This window comes from Berghia stephanieae, chromosome 7 (genome assembly GCF_034508935.2).
Source record: "Berghia stephanieae isolate SIO BIC M18660-M18661 chromosome 7, UCSD_Bste_1.3, whole genome shotgun sequence".
NCBI classification, from domain to species: domain Eukaryota; kingdom Metazoa; phylum Mollusca; class Gastropoda; order Nudibranchia; family Aeolidiidae; genus Berghia; species Berghia stephanieae.
Genome location: NC_088366.1, coordinates 53,838,999 through 53,858,217, shown reverse-complemented (window position 1 = coordinate 53,858,217; position 19,219 = coordinate 53,838,999). Strand labels below are relative to the sequence as shown.

Here is a 19,219-nt window from a genome sequence, read left to right as displayed (position 1 = left end):
CCTCACAGGTCCCAAATCAGGGAGTTTTATTGTTTGTTTGTTTGTAAGGGTTTACTGCACTTGCAACACATTTATGTCATATCAGCGCCAGTAGAAAGGAAGAAAATGGGATAGTAAAACGTTCTAGAATTACAATTAAAATATATATCTATTGAACGTCAACAAACAACAACAGACAACAAACCAAACTCATGTAACACACAGTCCTGACGATGGCTAAAAGGCCTGAAACATCGATGTAGACTGACTCCAACATTGTGGTAAATATTAAAATAATAATTCGCTCCATTGCTACATGTCGAGCACTATCCGTACCATATTTGTATCAAACACGATTATATATATATATATATATATATATATATATATATATATATATATATATTATATATATATATAAACGTTTTCTTAGCTCCTTGTTTGACAAGCAAATGGTTGGTTTTGATCAAAAGGTTAAATACAGTTTCTGGAGCGTTAACAATTGAGTTGCCTGCCTGCCTGCCCCCCCCCCCCCCCCCCCCCCCCTCCAAATAAGTCATCGTCATTGTTCTTCTCTAATTGAAGAATTTTTCATGGAAGAAGAAATAGCTAGTTTCAGCTGATGGTATTTGGTTTTATTCTTCGTCTAAATAAAAACAACAAAAAATATATATACATTTATATATATATATATATTGCATTCATGACATAATAATAATAGTAAGAAGAAGAAGAAAAAGAAGAAGAATACAATAATAATATATAATGGAAAATGACAACGTTGTCTCAAAGAAAAAAAAAAAGCTAAAAAATACAGTTAAGAGTTTGTTTTTCTTTTGTTTTTTTAAAAGGAAATTCTACATTATTTGTACGTGCACAATACAACAACAACAACAAAAAATTCATCTATTTCATTCTAAAAATCTCGTCAATGTATACACTTCTAAATTTTAAAAACTAGAACTAAATCATTTACATCATTTGCATGGAATTTAGAACAGAATAATTGGTGGAAAATGACTAAAGCCAGATTTAGGGAAAAGCCAAGTTATCCTAGTCATACAGGAAGCTATGTGGAAGGTGATTTGTTTTGTTTTGTTTTGTTTTTTTCGTTTGTCTTTAAGGGTTTTACGGCGTTGCAACACATTTAGGCCATATCAGAACCAGTAAAAAAGAAAAAAATGGGATAGTCAAATAATTCTAGATTTATAATGGAAAGAAAGAATACGAGAACAAGTAAGATAAAGGGGAATGGTTTAAATAGGGAACAGAGATTTAAATTCCAAGAGCATACCATCAATGTATTTAGTTTGAGAACACCTAAACGTCTCTCCAGACACAAGCAAAGGATCCAACTAAAAGAAACACACTTAAAATGCTCACACTTACAATCATTATATATTCAAAACAAAAATATAATAAGACATGACTGAGAGATGATTTCCAAGGGGGAAAAAGTATTGTCTTCCAAAACTATGACCTTTGATTGTTTCCCTCCAGTCAAGGACTCCGGGTAGAACCAAGACAAAACTAGGTCATCTCATTCCACGACCAAGATAAGTTGGTTTGGTTTTAAGGGTTTTATGGCTCTTGCAACACATTAAGGTCATATCAACGCCAGTAAAAAGGAAGAAAATTGGATAGTAAAAAGTTCTAGAATAACAATTAAAGCACCCAAGAAAAGGTAATGTTGTTTGTTTGTTGTAAGGGTTTTACTTTTACGGCACTTGCAACACATTAAGGTCATATCAGCACCAGTAAAAAGGAAGAAAACCGGATAGTAAAAAGTTCTAGAATTACAATTAAAGCACCCAAGAAAAGGTAATGTTTTTTGTTTGTTTTTAGGGGTTTTACGACACTTGCGACACATTAAGGTCATATCAGCGCCAGTAAAAATGAAGAAAATCGGATAGTAAAAAGTTCTAGAATTACAATTAAAGCACCCAAGAAAAGGTAAGACAAAGGGGAATTGGTTCAAATAAGAAACAGGTGTAGATTCCAAGAGCACACAGTCAAAATACTTAGTTTGAGATCACTAAAAGTCTCATCCAGACACAAGCACAGGTCCCCACTAAGAGGAATACACTCAAATGTCTTACAAATCATATATAATACGTAAACAAAACATAATACAGGACATAACAGAGAGATGATTTAAAAGGAAAAAAAATATCATCTCCCAAAACTCTAACTATACATTTGACGGTCTCCCTCCCAGCTAGAGTATCCGGCCAGGGCCTGACAAAACCAAGTAATCTCATTCCAAGACAAAGACAGAAATCAAGTTGGAAAACAGATATAGGGGGATAGAAGACACAGCAAGTACCTCCCAGCCCACAATGGGAGGTCAGGGACCCCACCCAGGACAACCAAGATAGAAAGCAAGTTGGAAAACAGATGGGGGATGGAGGAAACAGCAATTGACCCACTATGGGAGGTTTTTTTTAAAAAGCCACTCAGAAAAAACAGGAACATCACCCACTAATCCCTAGACTGGAACCCACAAGGATATGAAAAGGTTGGATATCCGAGAAGGATATGTAGGTGTTCACTGCTTGAGGAGCTCAGTATGGTAAACCTTAGCTGGAAGGCAGTGGAGAGGGCAAAGGCCAGAGCAGGGTGGCAAACAACACTGGGAACCCTCTATTCCTCAAGGGGCAAAGGGGTTTGTTTGTTTTTAGGTGGTTAACGGCGCTTTCATCACTATTAAGGTCATTAAAGTGCCCGAGGGCAAAGGGGAATAGGTTGAGTAATTCATAAGAGTCAAGAACATCATTATAAGTAGATTATAAAGACAGAACATTTTTGGAATGTTATGAAAGCTGAAAGTTAAAAATTTATAACTAGGGAAACAGTAGGATATCTCTAAATAACAAATTATTGGAATGTTGTTTATTTGTATATTTATTTGTCTTTAAGACCCTGACAAGGCTTGCATTCAAGTGTAGTAAGTAAAGGGACCATTAAAAAAAGTAAGACCATAGGGAAAAAGAGACACAGAATTGTGCAAAATTTGAATCTAGGAACCCATTGAGATGCACAACAGACTCAAAAGCGTCTCTTTTGAAAAAGTGACATCAATGCTAATTACATACTCAATCTTGAGTCAGTCGAGTAGGTAATGTGAAGAGGAAGAAATTAAAACTTCACGGCCGCAAACTAAAGTTGAAAAGAAAAAGAAATTCTTAAACCACGATTTAAAAAAAACATAAAATAAATATATTTAGCAAATATGTACCGTGTAAGCAAGCTTAAATGGCTTAGCACTTTAGCACAGCTGCAACTTGTTTTTTTTCCTTTGCAGGAACTATGGAACCAATTACCGTTATATACAATTAAGTAATCGTCATAATCCATCATAGACTCAAGCCACTGATGACCGATTCACACTGAAGTCTAGTGTAGATAGAAGTGTATTTTCCCAAATTTTCTGCATGAAGAGATATTTGTTAACACTAGGAAGACATAATTATAAGAAATGAAGTGAGTAGAAGACAATAGAGAATTTAAAACTTTTGAAGCGGCAATGGGGGCTCGAACCCACCACCCTACTAAGGAGTGGTGGATAGTTCATACGGTAGAGTCACGCTCTCCTAAGCCAGGCGGAGTTGTCGTACCAGTAAGGTCTTGGGTTCGAGCCCCCATTGCCGCCGCGAAAATTTTTTATTCTCTATTGTCTTCTGGCACTTTCCTACTCATTTCATTTCTTGTTAATATCAACAGAAGTGCCTGCTCCACTCACTTTTCTGAATTAGAAGGCATAATTACTAACTTAAATATCAATAAATGAGCTGACGTGAAAAAAAACCCAAACAATTGCCACCTACACCTACCCAAGATATATTTTCCCATTGTGAATCTATTATAAACTCAAAGAATGAGAGAGGAAAAATATCAATGCAAAGTCCCCTCAACACCATCTTTGGTACCTCACTATTGCTGTTTTCATTTTGATTTGTCATTTATGATATACAATTTATTGTCCATTATTTTCAAAGCTGGGACTGAGAGAAAACAGAAAAGAGAGGAAAACTTGCTTATTGAATTATCTTAACTTTGTCCTTTCCATTGTCAATTATACATGCAAACTTTATGCGTTCAAACATTTACAAATGAAAACAGAAGGCATGGAATGGAACCAAACTGCTATGTGCAACACGTTATCTCTCTATAGTCTAAATTAAATAAATAAAAATTAATACAATATTAAAAATGAATTAACAGCAACTATCAACTATTGCTGGCTAGAAGAAAGGAAATTAGAGTGGATTGTTGTAGAAAATTATGAAAAAAAAAAAGAGTGGGTACTGATTGTATGTTCTAATTGTTTTTTGGTGTTCGCTGAAGAAGGATTTTGAGTCCGAAATTTTCCGTTTTTAGAATTTTGTTTTTTATTATTTATTTATTTATTTTTTTTTTTTTTAAAAGCTGTTATATTCATTATTGTTTATAACTTTTACCGTCCACAGCTTCTATAAGCTTAGTGTCACTAATAAAATTTGAGTAGTCCTTCAGAGCCACCAGGCTCGTGGAGCTTATATCAGTTTCTATAGCTTGAAACAGACAACAGCAATTGCTTGCTACCCTTTGGATAAAATGCTAGTCTATCGCAATGTACTTTCCACCATATCTAACAGACCCAGTTTCCCAATCACTGTTGGCTGGATGGACAAGTGGGTCAGAAAACAAAAAAATCTCAACTGCACTCAGGATCGATCTATCTCCGTCTCATAAAATTTACTTTGGACAATTAAACCAGAATGCAAAGTTAACAAAAACTCCTATATCAGCTCTAAAACGACAGTGCACAATTTCTTTAATATTATGATGCTCATACCTCATATCAATCTTTTTGTGTTAAAAAAAAAAAAAAGATACATAATGTAGCAAAAAATTATCTATCAGTAGCCTATCCTTATAAATATTCAAAAAGTAATCAACAAAAATGAAAACAACGGCTTCGAAAAATTTCAACATCCTTTTACTTTCAGAGAGCCTTGTCAAATATTTCACTGCCGTCTGTATGGTTTGTAAGTGATGTATTAATGTTTTTTATTGTCTTTTGTTATTGAATGAGGAAGGGTTTTGAGCCTGAAACATTCCGTATTTTGGTATTTTGTTCTTTTATGAAGGGCTAGAGCTCAGCTAGTCACCGGTACGTATTGGTTAAGCAAGTAAATTATTTTTCGAAGTTGTTATATTCAATATTGTTCATTACGTCTTACAGTCCACAACTTCTAGCAGCTTAAGGGTTTGACGGTGCGTGCAACACATTTAGGTCATATCAGCGACAGTAAAAAGGAAGAAAATGGGATAGTAAAAAGGTCTAGAATTACAATTAAAGCACAAAAGAAAAGGTAAGACAAAGGGGAATTGGTTGAAATAGGGAACAGATGTAGATTCCAAGAGCACACTATCAAAGTACTTAGTTTGAGATCACCTAAAAGTCTCATCCAGACACAAGCACAGGTCCCTACTAAGAGGAATACACTCAAATATTTACAAATCATATATATAACATGTAAACAAAATAATACAGTGCATAACAGAGAGATGACTTACAAGGAAAAAAATATCATCTCCCAAAACTCTAACTATACATTTGACTGTTTCCCTCCCAGCCAGGGTATTCGGTCAGGGCCAGGACAAAACCAAGTAATCTCATTCCAAGACAAAGACAGAAAGCAAGTTGGAAAACAGATATTATAGAGGGATAGAAGACACAGTAAGTACCTCTCTGCCCACTATGGGAGGTCAGGAACCCAACCCAGTCAAGCAGCTTAGTATCGCTTTATAAGTGCATGACGGTAGGTTTGACAATGGCTGTGTAGCCTCTCTGTTTGTTACTACTGCCATTATTATTGTCACTGTTCTCATTCATCTGGTTGTGAGACGGCCGTAGAGGACGATCAAAGGCTGAAGACAAACTGTTAGATTGGTAAGCCTTCCTTAGTTGCTGGGAGTAATTCCCAGCGTCACTTGTGTTTTGTTGCTGATGTTGGACATTGTCCAATTCTTTTCTTGATCGTTGATGCTGCTGCTGCTGCTGCTCTTGTTGCTGATGCTGGGAATGTGATGATGAGGATGGAGATGGCCATGAATTGTATCCGTCTTGAACATTCTGTTGCTGTTGATGTTGTTGTTGTTGTTGTTGTTGTTGTTGTTGTTGTTGTTGTTGTTGTTGTTGTTGTTGTTGCTGACGATGTTGAGAATGATACTGGTTATGATGATGGCCTTTATTCGAGTAGATAAGATTCGGAGATGGTTTATTTGGAGAGGGATTTATATTCATATTGGCACTCAAGTTCTGTTGACTGGCTGAAACATGAGGTTGTAGGAGTCTTTGATTGGGAGTGTTGTGCTGGTCGCTGACAGTAGCTGCAGAGGAAGAAGATGATGAGGATGGTGGTGGAATTGGTGCTGCTGCGACTGCTGCGGATGAAGATAATGATGATGGATATTGAGGCTCTGGTTTGGGAAGGAATGGAGATTGAAAATTAGCGGAGGATGATGGATTATTTTTTTGCTGATGATATGATGGAGCACTGTGTCGATGCTGGTGGTTTTTACTGGATGATTCAACACTTGAATGAATTGACCTTTGGCTGCTTGAACTTCGACCTCCTTGATGTGATCTGGTGTGGTCTGATGTTGTTCTGGCAGGAGTACTGAAAGAAGTGGGGCTTAGACTTTGCTGAGGGCCTGGAATGTTGTCCCTTCGAGACATGGCAGACTGGCGATAGTGGTGATAGTTTTGGGGTGTGGAACTTATTGGTTTGCTGGGTCTCCCTCTGTCCAGACTTGAACTGGAAGCTTTTGGTCTGGAGGAAGAGGATGATGAAGGGGAGTAAGATTGTTGATGTTGTTGTTGTTGTTGCATCATTTGGGAGCTTCCAGAGATAACAGTCTCAAATTCTGGTTGATCCGGCACGTCACTGATTCTTTCATTCTCATCTACCCCTTGTGCTAGACGTTCCTCATTCTCGTGTGAATTGAATGGCAAAACCACTTGTGAAGGTGTTACAAATTCATGATTATGTCGAGACCTTGACCTTTGACTACTGCCAGCATCTGAATTTGAAGCTGATACACTTCCATTCACGTCATATGGAGAAGCTTTATTGCTGTTGCTACCACCAGTGTTTTTGCGTCTGATCACAGGAGTTGAAGTCATAGATGGGGGTTTTTCACTGACATCCAAAAGATTAGTGAAATCGCTTGTTGGTTGCTTTTGTTCAAACCTATCAATCAAAGATGTTATAGTTTCCGAAGCAGGTTTTATTCTTCCTTGGGACAATGCACGTCGCGCTGTAGGGCTGACTTTAACCTCACTGGCATCTCTTCTTGAAATGTGACCTTTATTCACAGGGTCGGATTGATAATCTTGCTCATTCACATTTCCACTCAGAAGATTGTGAGCACTTGTACTTCTTCTGCTTTGAGTTCTTGTTGAATCAAATGCTGAGGTTGTGCTTTGTTCCGAGTCATCACAGCTTTTGCTAGTTGTATTGTAATCAACTTTGTCTTCATTATTTGATTTCTGAAAAGGAAATGGAACTGAGTTGCTTTTATATTCAATGTTGTAATTCAGGTCTCTATTGCCGTCCAAATCTTGTTGCTGGGGATATTTTTGGTTTCCTTGCAGTTGTTGTTGATTGGAGTGAGAACTACTTTGAGATGCTGGAATCGTATGATGGTCGCGCTGCTGTTGTTTCATCAGAGATGTTTGAAAAGGAGACATGTTAAAATGGTGATTGGATTTCGGAGGCATTACGGTGTAAGTCGTTGGGGCACTGAGGGGCACGACACTTGCCTCAGTGTTGACAACGGATGTACTAAATTCACCACTTGATTTTCCATGCTGCGGTCCTTGACTGTAACTGCTACCAAGGGTGGATTGCGACCCGCTGCCTGAGAGGTACCTCTCACTCTGTTTTAGAAGCTCCATTTTGTAAGTTTCTTTGTTGGACTTGCCTCTGGTCCTCGGGGGAGCGCGTAGAGGTTCTGCCTGTCCTCTGATTCCTCCTAAATCCACTCTAGGGTCCAGCTTTGTCTGGTTTTCATAATTTGGAATCAGTTTGGCTTTGTAAACAGGGACTGCCTCTGCTCTTACTAGTTTTGGCTCCGAACTAATCGGAACGGCTGCGACTTTGGGAGATCGAATCTGAGCAACGTGAGGGGAGGATTGAATTTGCTGCTGCACATGCGAATCTAATGGTGCATCAGGAATTTGACCCTTGAAATTTTCCTGTTCTCCTGAATCGACTCCTGAATTTCCAAAAACGTCAGATATGCTTATATTACTCCCCAAAGCAATCGGTGCTCTTAATCTAGCGGATCCAGATTTACTGTTCGTGTTTGGTGACATTTTATTTTTCGGTTTATTGCTACTGTTACTGAAGTTTTTATTATCATTTTTAGTCGAATCTGGAATTTCATTTAATTGATCTGTTGATTTACGTAGATCATTATTAGCCTCGAAAGGTCTAAATCCATACATTGATGAAACTTGGTTTTGGTACCTGCTTATTGTGTTCATAGCATCTCCAGGATTATCAACTCCTTCCAAATTATCGTCTCTATTTTCAGTGATATAATGCGACTGGCAATTCTGATAGTCTGGACCACCAGCACCTTTGGACGGTTGAATAAAATCATTTCTACCTCTGCTCTGACTAGGATATTGAGGAGATTTGCATTCTTGTTGTTGATAGGAGTTAAATGATTCTGGCTGTTGCTGTTGCATTGTCACATTGTCCTGAGAATATTCAATGGGAGAAAAGTTCTGAGCTCTGCTAACAGTGTTTTCAGATGAGTTCTCTGGTTTTCCGTCCGTCGCCTTTTTAGAACTTCCCGATCCAGACAGTTTCTGTACAAAAGTGTTTTTAAGCTTGTTGAAAGGCGTGATTACAGCTTTTGATGCTGAATTTTGAGAATTCCCTCCCTTTCCCCCCTGATTATCTTGGTTTGGTTGTGACGTCGTAGATGTTGAAGTCGAGACTTTTTTCTGGTCCTTTTTCAAGAATGCTTTGAAAAAGTTCTGATTTTTCTTGGAGTGAGAATTGCCATTGGGTGAAGTTGGAGGCTGATTATCTACCGATTTGTCTGGAATCAACATTTCAGGTGTTAAGTCTTGTCTAAGATTTAACTGTGTAGGTATTGGTGGTGGTCGCATAGTTGGTGGGGGAGGTGAGGAAAACCCAAAATTATCATCCGATTCGTCCTTGTTGTTAAGTTCTCTTCCTTGGAATGCTGATGATACTGGCAGATTTGTTCCTTGAGTGTGGAGATTTGGACTTGAGGAAGAAGGAGATGAAATAGACGGACTTGTGTGAGAAATGGGTTGTGGTTTATGGACATTTGGAGGAATGGCAGAAAGTGGTTTGGGCGAAGATGGACCACGATGGTGGTGGTGGTGGTGGTTGTAGTTGTGGTGGTCGGAAGGTGGTACAACATCTGGTTGATTTCGTAGATTATGTTTGTCCGTTTGGTACATGGCACTGTTCACATATGGAGGTGAATGGGGACGATGGTGACTGTTGTCGTCATGGCGGTGACTACGCTGGTTTTGTACATGTTCTAACTGCGGTTTTTGTTGCTGTTGTTGTGGTTCAGGTTGATTATGCTGAAGATGCTGATGATGGTGATGATGATGGTGAAGATGTTGATGTTGCTGGCTTAAAGCAGGGTAGGTATTAATTTCTTCCTGCTGCAGACTAGGACCTTCGGGCTGCATTTCCATTGCATAGCGCCCGATGGATTCGATCCAAGAGCTGATGTGTTGTAGCTGCTGGGCTTTACTTTCATCTATTTCCTCTTCCTGTTGTTGGAATGACACGACGTGCTTCATCATGACAGACTTGAGATTGTTAAATCCTGGTAAAGACGACGATGACTGTGGAAAGCAAAAGAATGGACATGGCTTACTTTGTGGCAATAAAATAAATTCATTACTTTTCATAATTCATAGACGAACCCAATGCTTAAAGTACAATAAAGATATCATATTTTAAATCTTTAATTTTAAATTCTTCTTATTTAAAATTTTGAAATATGTTTGGACTTTACTGTAAATAATTGAGAAACAAAAGTGAAGAAAAAATAATCTGATTCTTATATTTTTCTTCAATTTTCATTTCATTTACCTTTAGCCAATGCTTAAAGTACAAACATTTTTTTAAAAGATTTTTATATCTAAATCCTGATTTTGATTTGAGTGTAAATAATTGAGTGACAAAAATGAAAAAAATATTTAAATTTAATTACTTCTTATATTATCCCTCAATTCTTTATTCATTTTCTTTCAGCATTGGGTTCATCATTTAGTTTTCAGTTTGTTCTTTTTATTGATTTGATTTCAATTTACAAGAGCACAAAAAATTCAATTTCTTGCAAGCACAAAAACAAAAACAAAATTTAGTGGATATTGCATTTGGCCAAAGATGCAAATTATATCAGACATGAAAACAAACAAAAAGAGAAAGTCCGGATGTGTGTCAATATTCAGACAAAAGCTTTTTAATCCTTTTTTTTTTTAATTGATGTTTTTATCCAAGTGATAAGACGTATGACGAGTGACTGCATAGCGGACTAAACACTTTATCTTACCATCTGATTCTTCATCGCCAAGTCGTCTGTGAACTTTGCCCTTGCCAGATTCCGATGGGCCAGTTTCCAGTAGTATTTACAGTCGTGCAGAAAGGAAGCCCATAACTGAGGAACAGAGATGGGTTTGTTTTTGTTTTTTTTTTTTAATAGCCATATTCAACTCTTTTCAAATCCAATGCATCAATGTAATTAATTGGCATTAGTTATCCTTTCATAGACATCAGTTTCAGATTTTTAAAATAATACAATTAATAATAGTCTACAAAGATCATTTTAATCATTGATTACTTAAAATGTACTAATTTGTAACAGAAAATTTGGCAGTGGTGACCGACATCTTGCTATAGATCTGACACCCTTTCAATAAGTAAATTCTAAAATGAAAATATGCAAATGTAGCCTGTAAGTGTGTGTGTGTGTGTGTGTGTGTGTGTGTGTGTGTGTGTGTGTGTGTGTGTGTGTGTGTGACACAGTCCCTAGCCAACAGCAACACTTAAATATGCAGGATGAGGCATAATGTCAGTGAAACAATAGTATACTTTAATCAACAGAGAATACACTGTCAACAGCTAGGTACTTATTTTACACCCGAGTAAGGTGAAAGAATGTGAGTAAAGAGTCCTTTCCAAGGGCTTATCTATGCACCACTCAGAGCGGGATTCAAACCCAAGACCTTCCAAGCGGAAGGCGAGTGTCATACTACAAGACCACATAGCCGCACATAAATCAAAAGAGAAAATCATTTCCCAACCTGAAAGAATTCTTTGGGAGATGTCAGATGTTGGTTATGGCTAAAGAAAGCAGTGGTTTTGATGAAGTGTCCCTTCGTATCTTCCAGAAGTTTCTGCTCCTCTGCCAACACCTCCACTGCCGATGTGAAGAAATTCTCAGTGGTTACCCTCAAACTCATTGTAATGGTCGTCTGCCTTTTGGATAAACTCTCCAACTGAAAAGGCAAGATAATGACGATGATGACGATGATGATGATGTTGATGATAATGATAATGATAATAATAATGCTAATAATAATAATAATAATAATACTAATAATAATAATAATAATAATAATAATAATAATAATAATAATAATAATAATAATAATAATAATAATAATAATAATAATAATAATAATAGTTTTTAACTGCTCTCTACAAAAGATAAGTGGATTGTCACCATTTTTTGTTTCAATACTGTTAAGAGTTCCAAAAATTGGGGGGGGGGGATATAGATATAAAATGCTCTACAAATAGGGTGGGGTGGGTGGGAGGGGGGGGCGCTTTGCCACAATGTTGCAATGTTAGTCACTACCACCAACCCACCCCTGCATCACACTTATTACATTATATACAAATCAATGTGATTGTGATATATTAACAATATTTCCTGGCAATTAATTTCCTTTTTTTAACTCTCTCTCTCTCTCTCTCTCTCTCTCTCTCTCTCTCTCTCTCTCTCTCTCTCTCTCTCTCTCTCTCTCTCTCTCTCTCTCTCTCTTTCTTTTTTTCTTTCTTTCTCTCTCTACATCCTCTCTCTTTTTTTTTCTTTCATTTTTTATTCTTTCTTACTCTTTTTTAGTCATAAGACAAAGAATAAACTTAAAAAACATGGCTAGAATTCTACCAATTAAAATGTGCCATTAAAATAGTTCATCATTTTTAAAAGAGAGGTTAACCCTCTCCTTACCAACTATAGGAAAATCGTCACATTCGTTACGATACAACCAACATTTTTCTTATTCAAATTTCTTTTGTACATCATAACAGTTAAAGAAAATGAACAGTGTGTTGTAAAGCATGCTTTGCTAAAGAAATAAAGTATCGCAAGAACTTACTGATATTGTGTTTGGGTGAGAAAAAATATACTTTTGTGTTAGTTGGGTCTGAATTTTTGGGGAAAATCCTGAAAATGGGCGTTAAGGAGAGGGTTAAATGCAGAAAAATTACACATAGTACATGTTTGTTTTTTTTTCAGCAATTTCATACCTTGTTCATGACAAATGTCAATTCGTCCTTTAACTCTTTAAGAGCTCTCTGGATATCTTCGAAAGAAACCTGAAAATAAAAGTCATTAATTAATGAATGAGACAAGACAGGGTTGCAAATGCCCAATTTCACATTTTATAAAAAAAAAAGCTAAAATAAAAATTAAAAAATAGTCCTTCAGAGCCATGCGGCCCATGGAGCCGGAGTTTTTCCCGGTTTCTATGGATAGGACGCTAGTCTTAAAGCAAAGTACTTTCTAACAGACCCAGCTACCCATTCACTGCTGGGTAGACAGGGGGAATCAGTAAAAAAAAAATCTCGACTGCACCCAGGATCAATCTCGGCCCCTTTGCATGTGAAGCAAGTGCTCTATCAACTGAATTATCGGGATCCCCCCCCCCCCCCCCCCCCAAAAAAAAAAAAAAAGATGCTAACTAAATACAAAATATCACGAAAAACAACTCATCATTCTAGATTCACTCCCCACATTGAGACCACATCCCACAGTATCGGAGTATTGGGTTCTGTCCCCATTGAAATTTAATGACAGTCACGTTTCTCCAATCCAGACACCTCCATTCCCAGCATTTCATCCGGATTACAGAGACATCCGTGTCGTGGAATTAGTCCCTAAAGTGTACAAATAAAGAGGGGGGAAAAAATCTGTCCTCAAGCAATCTGTCTGAGTACGGTGAGAGAATGTGAGTAAAGAGCCTTTTTCAAGAACTCAACCATGCGCCGAGCACACGAGGCTCAAACCCAGGACCTTCCGATCCGAAAGCGAGTGTCATACCACGAGACCACATAGCATTATCACTCTTTCATTTGGTAATTAAGTGTTTCTTGTTTTGCCTTGATGGTTCCTTGAGCCAAACCTATTTCAATTTTTATATTTCAGCTTATATTTAATTTTACAAAATACATTTTATCAATTATATTCACCTGAGCAGCGTGTCTCATGTTGGATGGTTCTGGCAGACGGAAATGGGTGGGGCAGCCAAAGTCTTGGTCAGACTCGTGCCTCTGGCAATAGATTTTCATGATGAGCTCCAGAAGATTTCCACGTTTGTTCTGGAATGATAGGAAGGTCAGGTCAAGTCATTGATAATGAGTGTCAATCTTTATAATGTTTTGTTTTTTATGTTTTTAAGGGTTTTACGGCGCTTGCAACACATTTAGGTTATATCAGCGCCAGTAAAAAGGAAGAAAATGGGATGGTAAAAAGTTCTAGAATTACAATTAAAGCACCCAAGAGAAAGTAAGACAAAGGGAACTGAGAACAAATAGGGATCAGATGTAGATTCCAAGAGCATACCACCAATGTATTTAGTTTGAAATCACCTACAAGTCTCATCCAGACACAAGCACAAAATCCAACAAAGAGGAACACACTCAAATGCTTACATTATACAATGAGAATAACAAATATAATAATACATAACAGAGAGATGATTTACAAGGGAAAAAATATCATCTCCCAAAACAATAACTATGCATTTGACTGTTTCCCTTTCAGGCAGGGCTCCGACGAGGGCCAGGAAAAAAACAAGTAATCACATTCCAAGACAAAGACAGAAAGCTTGTTGGATAAGATATAAGGTGATAGAAGACACAGTATGTACCTCCCTGCCGGCTATAGGAGGTCAGGATCCCCACAATCTTTATAATGTAATCCATCCTTCTTATGTGAAAAAAACGCATCATTCTTTTTTCAACTGCACCAAGTTTTAAGAGATCAGACATCCTCTCCCTAAATTCTGACATACATTTAAGGACCTCCAGCTTTTGGTTCTAATACATAAAACACTCTCCACAGCACAATGGAACAAAACGGAACATCTGCATACTATTTACTATAATATGGCATTACACCAATGAGTACAATTTATAAGGCCTTTAGGTTAGGAACTACTACAAAGAACAACAATTTAACCAAGTTTTGTTTGTATTTAAATAATCTTGTGTTTTTGTAAAATGCTGGTTTCACCAAATAAAACTTAATCATAGTCACTTTCTTTTAGTTATCCCAGAGGAAAAATTTATCTTTAGGACCTTTTTTTATTCCTAAAACCAGAATAACCCAGGCATCTAATATTGTGAAGCATTCCAAATTGATAAACAGGAGAGAAAAAAAGAGATGGAAAATTAGCATACAATATCACATCTCTAGTATAATCACGATGACACTAGGATTCAATAGTCTGATGTCACGTCCGCCCAGCAACCAACAGCTTGGTTCTAAACAAAGAAAATCGGTACTTTTTATTCTTCATGCTGTCTCGAATTGTCATGTGATCAGAATTTATAAAAGTCCAAATATGATCAGATTTATGTTTATCTCCTGTGAATACACTTTTATGCTCGTCAGAGAAGTATTTCATAAGGGCGTCCGCCATTGTTCCGATAGTTTAGAACCAATTACTAAGTTACTATGTGTCTTTACGAGGGAAGTGATGTCACGACTGTTAAAGCCTATTATAAAAACTACCACTTCAACTACCAAAAGCCTCCAATACCTTATCCTGCAGATACTTGAGTGAAGTGAGAATCTCAATCCTGTAGCCATCGGCCTGACCCTTGTCTGTTCCACCGTTCATGTAATTCCCTACAGCCAAGACTGTCTCCAGGACATGCTTCAGGGGCAAACTAGGAAAAGAAATGTAAATGGTCAGTTGAAATTGAAAGATGACCATCTGTCGTCTGCATATGCATATTAAACGTTATTTATTCAACAATAATGAAGTTACAATCATGATAATCATATAACATTATATACAAATCTCTCTCTCTCTCTCTCTCTCTCTCTCTCTCTCTCTCTCTCTCTCTCTCTCTCTCTCTCTCTCTCTTCCTCTCTCCCTCCCTCCCTCCCTCCCTCTCCCTCTCCTCCTCTCTCTCTCTCTCTCTCTCTCTCCTCTCCTCCCTCCTCTCTCCTCCTCCTCTCCTCTCTCTCTCTCTCTCTCTCTCTCTCTCTCTCTCTCTCTCTCTCTCTCTCTCCCTCTCCCTCTCTCTCTCTCTTTCTTTCTTTCTTTGTTAATTACCTTGAGCTGATCTCATCACAGGCAATGTGTAATTCTTTTAACTGCTGATCTGGAATAAAATAAATATAAACATGGAATTTAAAACATCAGAAAAAGACATCATTTTGCAGTCCATGGCCTGAAATCAGTATTACTTATGCCTGCCAATTTGAAAAGGGCAAAATCAATAATTAACATAAAATTCGTCAGTAAAATTTCTGTCATACTAAAGGAAGGTGTCGTTACATATAGCCTGCCAACGACGCGGCTGTGCCAAGAGGACATTTAGGTTTTATGCGGATGAAAGAAAGAAGAAGAAAAAAAATGAAAGTGAGAAAGAAAGAAATAAAGAAAATATAAAATAATGGAAGACAGAGAGGGGAAGAGAGAAGAAAAGACAGAATGAAAGTAAGTAAGAAAGCTAAAGAGAAAGAAAGGCATAAAGAGAGAAAAATAAATAATTTCATAATAAACCTTAGAAAAACTCACCTATCTCAAATAAATTGATCTGTAGTTTGTTTTTGAACCTTAAGAATTCTAATCTTTCTTTAAAATGATCGATTTTGGAAAGCTCATACACTAAATATTCCGGGACATCTAGCTGGCCTGAAAGTAAAAGGGAGAGAAAATATTGTCAAGACATTAATATAAGATTTCACAACATTATAACATGGTTTGTTTCTTTTTATCACATATAATAAATATCAACTCATTCAACCCTAACACCGACTATCTCAGTATTTGGCTGTGGCTTGTTTTACTCCATCTTCATTTACCAGACCTGTCTACTGGAAAACTTAAAACTTCGTAGTTCATAGGAGATAAAAACCGTAGTTGCTATAGTTAATTTTAAACATTAACAATTTACTTCCTCATTTTGTAGTGTTCACCACAGACCCAGATGTATACATTAGGTCAAAGTTGAAGAGTGAAAAATTTTGGCTGTTTTCGGTCAATCAGAATTTTTAAAAATAGTAGTAGGTAGTAGCAAACAGCCCTTCAGAGCCATAAGGCACATGGAATCAACATACCTCCTTATTTTATAGTGTTCACCGCGGACCACAATATATACAGTATGCAGTGCTCTTAACAGATGGAAGTCAAAGAATTAGCAATAATCTTGCCCAAGGAAAAAAAACTGAATGTGCCTGAAACGTGGCTTGAACTCAGGTCCCTCAGTGCAAGGCCCTAACCATTCAACCACCTCCTCTCCCCCCCCCCCCCCTCCCCCTTTCTAAAATCCTTTTCTATAAAAAAAAACATTCTCAACACATCCTTACTTGATCCTTTCCTCTTGGCATGGTGAATTATCTTCTCAATCTCCCTGTGGGACGTGAGCAATTCTAACAACTCCGCAAAACTGTCAATATGAAGGTCGCCAGGGTTCAAGGTCATAAAAGCCTTGGAGACGTCTTGAAGATTGCACTTAAGATTGCACAGTTCAGAATGGATTCTTTGTGAGTGCTCCTGTTCATAAAATCTGACAGGCTTTTTAAAAAAAAAAAAAAAGAAAGAAACAAAAAAACAATTAGGCTTCAATTAAAGAATTTTTAAAATATAAAAAATATAACAATTTTTTAAAAATATACCAACACAAGCCCTTCGGTCATCATGCAATGGAAAATTGCTGGCTACTCTAGAAAAGAGCTCTTACGTGTCATGTGAAAAACAGTCTTTTTCTGTGAAGAACAGTCTTTTTCTGGAAACGCCCCAATGCTCTTGAACAAACTTCCAAAAGAATTACAACATTTTTCATTGGAAGAAATGCTTAAAAAGCATCTTCAACCTTTGTTCTTTTATGAATTGATTTGTTGATGTTTCTGTAAAGCACTCTGTGCACTTCCTCATAATATGGTAGAGTGCTCAATAAATACAATGTATTATTATTATTATTATTCAAAAATTATTCAAAACATTAATTTACGCAACAAATTTATGTAGCAAAACTGTTAGATACACATTAGAAATATCAAAATTAATACATAAATAGCGTACCCACTTGTAAGATTCGTAATAGGACTTTATCATTAAATATTTACCTTAATGCAATGAGTACCCACTTGCAGGTCTGATAACCAAAATTGATATGGGCTCATTGTTGTAATGGAAATACTCTCAAGCTAATGCAAAACTACTCCATTACAACAATGTTAAAACAAGCCCATAATTGCGCTTGGCTGTCAGACCTGCAAAATATGTGCACCTTGCCTTATTCATCGAAAAAAACAAAAACAAACATTAAATAAACATACAAGTTTTTAGCTCACAGCCATACTCACAGCTTTGTCACAACTTTTTACATTTTTAAAAAAATGCCATTTAATTCGCCAAAAGATTAACAAGTTTTCAATACTTTTTCTGTGCAGCTATGCGGTCTAGTGGTATGAAGGTCCAGGGTTTGAGACCAGCGACCAGCTCTGAGCGGCGCATAGCTGAGTCTTTGGAAAACGCTCTTCACTACCATTCTCTGACCATACTCATGTGTAAAATAAGTACCTGGCAGTTAACAGCATTGTCTCTGTCCAAAATAATAATTGTAATATCGCCTAACAGGTGTCATGTCTCATCCTAAATATTAAATGTTGCCGTTAGCTTGGGGCCTCTTGTAAAGTGCTTTGAGCACGTTTAATGGATATTGCGCTGTATAAAAGCTCAAGTCTTTTTATTTAAAAAAAAAAAATTTCTACCAACAAAACTTAACTTATAAAAAAGATAGTAAGGACAAGTATAGTAGTCCTTCAGAGCAGTTCGGCCAATGGGGGCAGAGAGTTTATCCTTATTTCTATAGCGTTAAACAGACAATAGCAATACCATAGGACGCTAGTCTATTGAAAGTTACTTTCTGCTAAACCCAGCCACCTGGTCTTAATCACTGTTGGGGTGGACAAGGAGATCAGGAAAAAAAATGATTTTAATTTTAACTACATCCAGGATTGATCTCAGTCCATTTACATGAGAACTGAGTGTTTTACTGAATGATCTATCTTTGGAGCTGCTATAGTAAACAATTAATTATGCCCTTCCTCCACAACATCATAAGATATATCGTCGCCTAGGCATTCCACAAAGGAGTAATATCGATAATTCATCAAACAAGATGTCTGATGTCAACAGGAATCACTCATGTTGTCCAAAAGAGCAAATTGGGGGGTTACTAATCTTACCCATGGAAAAAAAAAAAAAAGAAAATGCCTGAAGCGGGGCTCGAACCCGGGACCTTCCGGGTCACAGTGCAATACCTTAACCACTCGGCCACTTCGTCCCCCATCCCCCCCCCCCCCCCCCCCCCCCCCCCCCCCTTATAGTAAATAAGGTCCCATTTAAATTTGTAGCTAGAGCATTGACATGGCCCAATATCCACTGATTGTGCTTAAAGCACTTTTTAAGGGTCCCTAGCCGACCAAAACATGGATCAAGTACATAAAAAATAAGATTGAGCTTTATATAGCGCAATATCCACTAAATGTGCTCAAAGCGCTTTACAAGGGGTCCCTGGTCAACAGCAACATTTAACATGTAAGACGGGGCATGCCGGCATGTTAGGCGATATTACAATTTTTCGGACAAAGACAAGGCTGTTAACGGCCAGGTACTCATTTTACACCTGAGTACGGTGAGAGAAAGTGTCATACC

At 37.2% G+C, this 19,219-nt stretch overlaps 1 protein-coding gene across 1 annotated transcript in view; it reads right to left on the bottom strand.

Annotated features, from left to right (window-relative positions):
• Positions 1–4,361: 4,361 nt before the first annotated feature.
• LOC144977496 (uncharacterized) overlaps positions 4,362–19,219 on the bottom strand; it is a 94,855-nt gene continuing 79,997 nt past the window's right edge. Inside the window, exons 8-16 of the mRNA XM_078922791.1 lie at positions 16,867–17,074; positions 16,076–16,192; positions 15,608–15,656; positions 15,086–15,215; positions 13,512–13,640; positions 12,570–12,638; positions 11,339–11,533; positions 10,588–10,692; positions 4,362–9,874 (exon numbers count right to left, since the gene is read on the bottom strand). Coding sequence (XP_078778917.1) covers positions 5,771–9,874; positions 10,588–10,692; positions 11,339–11,533; positions 12,570–12,638; positions 13,512–13,640; positions 15,086–15,215; positions 15,608–15,656; positions 16,076–16,192; positions 16,867–17,074 — 5,106 coding nt within the window. The 3' untranslated portion in view covers positions 4,362–5,770. The remainder of the gene's footprint in view (positions 9,875–10,587; positions 10,693–11,338; positions 11,534–12,569; positions 12,639–13,511; positions 13,641–15,085; positions 15,216–15,607; positions 15,657–16,075; positions 16,193–16,866; positions 17,075–19,219) is intronic.